This window comes from Hypanus sabinus, chromosome 13, assembly GCF_030144855.1.
Source record: "Hypanus sabinus isolate sHypSab1 chromosome 13, sHypSab1.hap1, whole genome shotgun sequence".
NCBI classification, from domain to species: Eukaryota; Metazoa; Chordata; class Chondrichthyes; order Myliobatiformes; family Dasyatidae; genus Hypanus; species Hypanus sabinus.
The window spans coordinates 80,508,534-80,516,345 of record NC_082718.1 but is presented as its reverse complement, the minus strand read 5'-3'; the positions used below and the strand labels follow the sequence as shown (position 1 = coordinate 80,516,345).

At 38.3% G+C, this 7,812-nt stretch overlaps 1 protein-coding gene across 1 annotated transcript; it reads right to left on the bottom strand.

The window, feature by feature from the left end:
• On the bottom strand, nt 1-7,037 carry LOC132403520 (transmembrane protein 17-like). The gene is made up of 4 exons (XM_059986922.1): nt 6,884-7,037; nt 2,440-2,543; nt 1,430-1,543; nt 1-521 (listed from the first exon to the last, which is right to left on the bottom strand). The coding sequence occupies exons 1-4, from the start codon at nt 6,999-7,001 to the stop codon at nt 222-224; spliced, it is 636 nt and encodes a 211-aa protein (XP_059842905.1). The 5' UTR covers nt 7,002-7,037; the 3' UTR covers nt 1-221.
• Between the last annotated feature and the right edge of the window lie 775 nt (nt 7,038-7,812).

Below are 7,812 nucleotides of genomic sequence, written 5' to 3'. Positions count from 1 at the left end.
TTTAAAAATTGTTGGGTCAATTGTTCTACTGACAGCATAGATTAATGTTTCTTCATGAAAGCTCAGGTCATAAAATATTCTTTATTACTCTGGAGAAGTCAATGTTGCTACAACAAGGAGCTTTTTACCTGAGAAGTGGCAGAGAAGCCTGGATCTCCACATGGTGGCAATGCCAACTGGATCAATTGTAAGAGTTAATGCATTTGAAAGTCCTTGGCCCACTACACGAGGAAAATAGAACCACTCCCAAATGGAATTCCAGCTTCTTGACTTCTTTTGTGCCGTTGAGGATACTCTGGCTCCTGAAACTGTTGGAGGTAGAAGCCTTTTGTTAGGTGATTCGTCATTTTCCTTAGGGCCTGGAATCCCAGAACCAACTCAAAAACCAGGAATATGGAGTAGATAATATTCATACCCCTTTCCAGGGGTACGATGATGATGGATTCATCGATGAGGAGGAACAAGATGATAGGTAGCTGAATGACAAAGGAAAGCAACCAAAATCCAGCTAACTCTGGCAGCTGTAGGATGAAAAGAAGAACTTGTGAAGGTAAGAAATATAAGCAGGAATTTATATTTTTTCATCACTCAGTAAGATCGGGACTGATATTTTAACTTAGTGCCACTTTCTTCCATCAACTCTACATCCTTTAATTTCCAGTATATCTAAATCCTAATGAGATGAACAAAAATACATGCACATTATTAATGTCTATTGTTTTTAAATAAGATTAAAGGGTTCTCTTATTGCAACAACAGTAGGGGAATCAAATATAAATTCATATAAACAAACTGAATATATCTGAGGAACAAAGTTCAGAGTCAGTTTATTATCACCCACACTGGGATTCAATTTCTTGTGGGTGTTCACAGTAAGTACAAAAAAGACACCATTGAATCAATGAAAAAGCGCAGAAGACAACAAATTATGCAAATGCAAAAAAAGAAAAAGTACGTAATAAATACAGAGAACATGAGTTGTATAGTCCTTGAAAGAGAGTGCATATGTTGTGGTATTAGTTCAGTGTTTGGGTGAATGACATTATCCTCTCTGGTTCAGGAGCCTGATGGCTGGGGGGTGATAACTGTTCCTGAACCTGATGGGGTGGGACCTAATGCGCCTGTTCCTGAGAAGAAAGGGTGGATGGTGGAGGTCCTTGATGTTGGACGCTGACTTTGTACGTGAGATGCCACCGGGAAACTTAGGAAGCTATTAAATAAGAACTTGTGTTTATAAAACATACCAGGGAGCCAGAGAAAATAAATCTCATCTGAACTTTAACTGGGCTTCATTAGCGTATAGACATACACATCATTCAATCGAGGGCGCACTTGCTGAAATTGCTGGAGCATTTATCCTTTGTGCCACAGGCTAAAGATGCAGATACAAAAAGCATTTACAAATAACTATGATTTATAATTCGCTTACCTTTTCTTCCAAGTTTCCCATGTAGCCCAGACACAGCCGAATACTTTCAATCACCGTGATAATTATTATAGCAGCCAGCAGTAGCCATTGGTAGTATCCTGGCAACATGTTGTACTGGTTCAGGGAGGCAATGCGGAGAAACAAAAAGTTAGGCAGTAGAAAAACATTCTTTGCTATTTAGTTTGCTCTATGAATCAGGATTGAGAAGACTTTCAATCAGGTTTAACTACAAGGAAGAGGAACATCCACCCTGCAATATACTTTGTTTCTGCATTGGGATAATCAACAACTCTGTTGTTAACTGACCTAAGGACTGTGCCCTCGTGGCTGTTGCTCAGCCCTCCCCATCATTTCAGATTTTATCTCACCCTCTCCCATTCACCACCCTATCCTTAACCATTGAGATCTCTTTCAATTGCTTAGTCCCGCATCCCATCCCTTCCAGTCATTGAGGCTGAGCTTTTCTACATTTGGTTCTTAGTTCTCTCTGACTTGAAGTACTTTTACCCTCCATCCAATTATTTCACCCAGTGTCTGGAAATTCAGAATGGATATTGGGTAAGTTTCTAAATGGTTCTGTTGCTGATGTCAGTATTGGACTTTTAATTACTCAACAGCACATCTTCAGTCAATGGGGAGAAATAAGTAATTTGTAAAGGTAACTACATTCTGCTCACTATATTTTCTGGAGCAATTGCCATGTTGGAGTTCCAATCATGAATTCTGTTTGCTGCAGCTAAAATAAACACTGTAATTCGTTTGCAGGAGACCACCGTTTTAATTATCGTTTTCCAGGCAGTCTCTTGGTATCAAGGATGACTGCGTTCCACTCCAGTATTGGGGGCTATGAGGTGCAGAATGAGGTCAATATAGGGCCTCTTTATGTTTAACTAAAATCCATTTGTCGATTGAGCAGACATTGCAAAGGAGAATATTAACAATGAGTTCTGCTGTAAATTCAATGAACTTGAAGCTTGTTGATTGTCTTAATGATGTCAATAAACTCTCACCTTAAGATGGATCATAAACACTTCTGACACCCACCAGAATGGAAAGAAGATGACATTGAAATACAGTGTCATCTGTAAAGGGAGGCTGGACACTGTCTCATTGACTGTTAAGAGAAAATAATGAATATCTAAACATTTTTACCATGCTAATTATCAGACAAATTTATTAAGCCTAAATAAATTTATACATGAATCCCAATATATACTAATTTGTTATTAATTGTATATGAAAAATATCAGTGAAGTTGGTTAAAGTGTAACAAGCAATCAATAATAATAATCAAAATAATTTTTATCCTGTACTTAGCTTCTCAATCCATTTAATAATCTTTTCAATGATTCAATTTAATATCAGAAAATGTATACAGTATCCAACTTGTAAACCTTACTCTTCACAAACAACCTGAAATTCTTATTTTTCTCAGACATACATGAAACAGAAGAAAAACCCCAAAGGATGAATGACAGAAAATGAACCCTCCCATGCACAAGCAGCGGTGAAAGCATCAACCCCCATCTACCCACGTTCCAAGCAATAACAAAACCCCCAGAGACCATGGTTTAGAGTTCATCAAAAAAACTGCTGTCCATCCCAACATTTGGACATCTCCCATCTTTTACAACCAAATTACTTTCATGAATATATTTGTATTCTGTTATATAAGTAAAAACTTATAAGCAGCAGGTCATTGAACTGATATTCTTCTTTGACATTACATATTATTAATACACTTTAAGATTTTGTTTTCTGAGACAGTGTGTTAACTGATGATCATGCATCCTTCAGCCAACATCACCATGAACAGATTTTCTACAATTTTGCCATTAATGGAGATAAATTTGCAACATATTGTGATCAACCAAGTATAGTGTCCATATCAAGGTGAAGCTGTGTTCTGTCCACACTCTTTTATGGGTTAGAATGCTGGCACATGACAGACAGTGACCTTGTCAAGCTGTCATCATTCCACATCATGAACCTCCAGAAGATCCCCTGTATTTTCCGTCCAAGGAAGATCTCCAACCACACTCTAATTCTTCAGTGTCACCAAGAGGACATGAACACCATCATTATGAGGAAATGCTGGAGATGGATTGGGCACCAAAATAGGTGGAGGAGCAGGAAGAGTTGAGGAAACGGAAAGGTTGTAGAGAGACTTGGTCAGTTTAGGAGAGTGGACAAAGAAATGGCAGATGAGATACAATGTTGAGAAACGTATGGTTGTACATTTTAGAAGAAGAAACAATCAGGCAGATTATTATTTAGATGGGGAGAAAATTCAAAAATCACAAGTGCAAAGGGGTCCTAGTGCAGGATACCCTAAAGGATAACCACCAGGTTGGATCAGCAATAAGGAAAGCCAATGCTATGTTGGCATTCATTTCAAGAGGAGTAGTGTATAAGAGTAAGGAGGTGTTGATGAGGCTCTATGGGGCACTGGTGAGATCCCATTTGGAATACTGTGTGCAGTTTTGGGACCCCTATCTTAGAAAGGATGTTCTGATGTTGGAGAGAGTTCAGAGAAGATCCACTAGGATGATTCCTGGAATGCAGGGGCTAACATATGAGGAGCATTTGTTGGCTCTTGGACTGTATTCATTAGAGCATAGAAGAATGAGAGGGGATCTCATAGAAACATTTCAAATGTTGAAAGGGTTGGATAGAGTAGATGTGGAAAGGCTGTTTCCCTTGGTGGGTGAATCCAGGACAAGAGGTCACAGTCTTAGAATTAGAGGGTACCCATTTACAACAGAGATGAGGAGAATTTTTTTTTAGCCAGGGGGTCATGGTTTTATGGAATTTGTTGCCACATACAGCTGTGGAGGTCCAATCATTGAGGGTGTTTAAGGAAGAGATTGATAGGTATCTAATTAGTCAGGGTATCAAGGGATATGGGGAAAAAGCCGGAAATTGGAACTGGATGGGAGAATAGTTAAGCTCATGGTGGAGTGATGGGGCAGACTTGATGGGCCGAATGGCCTACTTCTGCTCCTTTGTCTTGTGATCTTGTGATGTGATGAGAAGAGAGGCCAACTCCATCATCAAGACAGCATTTCATTGGACTGGAGTAAACATGGAAGACCAAAGGCAACTTGGCGCTGTACCATAGAGGCAGAAATGAGAACCCTGAGCCACACCTGAGGCACAATAGAGAAGATGTTCAAGGAGGACCTTCATCACTGTGCTAAGCACCAGCAGTGTAAGAGGCAGTAAGTAAGTGTGGAGATAAATTGATTATTGATTTTGTCAATGAAGCAATCACAACTACATTTTAGAATTAAATGATTTGTGTCATACCGACAGAAGACAATTATAAATTTAAGTGTGTAGTTCTTGCACTTCAACATACAGCATCTACTGACTTTCTTGTGTTTATGATTTGCTGCTTCACTGTGAAGTCTTGAGGGAATGTCTACCCTGAAGAAGTTTAAATCTTCTCTTTTTAATGGGAGTTCAGTGAAATCCTCTCTCACTGCTCCCCCTCTGTGATCTCTGCTGCTCTCCGACTCCTTGCTTCACCTTTCACCTTCCAGCCAGCCTCTTTCCCCTCCTCCCTTCCCTCTCAATCCTGAAGAAACATCTTGGCCTGAAACATTGACTGTATACTCTTTTCCATAGATGCTACTTGGCCTGCTGAGTTCCTCCAGCAATTTTTATGTGATATCCATGTAAAGGTGTATCTAATTTATAAAGCATTGCTGTATTTACAAGTTCTCTTTCCAAATAAACCATAGATTCCACCATAAACTCTCCATAAAACATAAAAGGATCTTTGGAGCTCATGGTTTATATATACTACATCTTTATATGGGGCACTCATGTTTTGAAGGTTGTAGTTATTGCTAGCATTTGTACTTTTTGGATTGTTAATGTCATGTCCACGCATGGGAGTTGGCTGTAAAGACTTCATTATTCCTTATATCTTGTTAAAAAAATTCACTCTGTGTTGTGTAGGTTTGGTCATCATTATGAAACAGTTGAACACATTCTATTACAATGTGAAGCATACAAGGTTGAAAGAAATCAATTGCAGGCCTCACTACTTTCCTTGGCGGTTGATAGTTTTGATTTAAAATCTTTATTAAGTTATGAAAGTGACTTTAATTTAATTCACAGTAATCTCTTTCATTAGTTACAATCTACTTTTTGGGGTAATTTAGTTTTCATTTGATAAAGAATTAGTATGGGTTTTATTTCCCAATTCTGTACACCACTCTCTAGTCCATTTGGTGGTGGTAATGCACGATTAAGTTGGACTGCCAACTGCAATTAAAAGTTAGAAGACTCGCTCTCAAGTGACTGTAGGTATGCCATGAAGTATTTAGATTGTTGCCAGAATTGGTCCTCATGTAGCAGTCAGCAGTAAAACAAAAAAGCTTGCTGCTGAGCATGGACAAAGCTGCTTACAAAAGCCCAGTGATTGATTTCTTCTCATTTCCAATGCTGCTCTATATTTGTTATTCAAAGCAATTGCTGGTGTCCACCAACTGTGATTTCATCAAGCAGTTTGAGCAGCCATGAACCATTCTCACAGGTTGTGGCAAAACAGACAAAGAGAGCAACGTTTTGGGCTAATATTTTTGAGTGAAAGGTTGAAATGCACGTGGATAATTAAAGTAGAGCATGAACTTGAAATGTGAGCTGAATTAATACTTTAAAAAAAACCCAGATGGAGTTACAATCGACATGTGTTTTTGAGGACCACAGACTTTGTCAAACGGTAATTATGACTTAGTTCACCAACTCACTTACATATCTTGCATAGAAGAATCGGAACTTTGCCATACCGCTAGTACTTAAACACTTAATTTCTTTTGTCAATTTGATTCATCTGTCCCGGATTGTACTGGTGGAAACTGTTATGGTGTGCACCCCACTGCACTAGCCTCCAGGATTTAGATGTTCTGATTCTCCTGAGTATGCATAGCTGGCAGAGTCTCTTTAAAAAGTCTGGCCTGCTCCACTAATTGGCGGCCACTTTTGGCGCCAAGATTTGGATATTTAAAGAGCACCCAGATCACAAGTTCGGACCTCAATCGCAAGCTCAACTTTAGTTCAGTCTGCAATTGCATTTAGGATTTCTGTCTCATTGGATTCTCGTCTCCGATACTCCAGCACTTGGGGCCTTACCGTTCTTGCCCAGGCCTCTCATCACAGAACACTGCGTACATCAATAACAGTAGCTTTATAACTTCCACATTAAACTATCAAAATCACAAAGATGTTTCATTTTGTAATGTCAGATGTTTGACCATCATTATAGCCACAAAATCTAGGTCATTATGAAGGAGGTAAGGAGATCCCTATTAAAGTGTTAGGTGTTTACTTACCTTTGGATTTTTCACTACATTGTGCATGGCAGGTCTTCCTATACACCAGCATTTTCAAAGATTGTGTTCAAAAACTACATTTCTCAGTCGGATGTTTCAAAAAACGTCTTACCTGGGATATTGTTCGATGCATCGCCACAGTCTCGAGTTTTATTGCTGATAAAAAGAGTACCAGTGAGATTGGTCAGGTTCTGTCTGATATTATGAGGCAGAGAAGAGTGCAGAGACATAACTGTTTGAAGGAGGATCTACTCTGCCTGCATCAAATCCTTTCAAATCCCACTAGCATCTGCTTAGATACGTTAATCTTTCAATATAAGCGTAGAAAGATGAAAAAGGCATCAACGCTACACATACAATTAAATAATTTTCTGTATGGACTTTATACAATGTTCAACTAATTATTTGATATTTTAAATTATTCCAGCTAATTTCTGTTCATAGAACTTCCACAAAACTGTCATACTCATTATTTTTGGAATTTTATATAATGTTAAACATAATCACATGGAATATTTTTCAAATTTATGCATCATATTTATTATTAAGAATCTCCAGTGACCACAAATAATTTAAAAATGAGTTAATTCCTGTTTTACTCCCCACACTGAACTGGGCTCTAAAAAAGGCACAAATGCCACCCAATTGGAAGGAAGCAATAATCTCAGCTATACCGAAAGAAGGCAAGGATAAAAAGGAATGCAGGTCATTTAGATCAATATCCGTTCTAAATGTAGATTATAGGTTATTTACCTTGTTACGTATTCAGGCAACAATAAATATATGAGTTCGGCAAGGGTTTCTTATAATAAAACAACACGTTTATTAAACACAGAAAACAAACCCCCCAAAAGTAAACAAACACTACCGTAACCGGAAACAGCTGCTGAGCGGCTGTTCAAACAGTTCGTAAAGTGATATTCCAAAACAGTTCTTTAAAGTGATATTCCAAAACAGTTCTTTAAAGTGATATTGCCAAAAGTTCGATATGCTCACAGTCCATTTAAAAGGAGAGACTTTACAGGACGATTTAAGTTATCT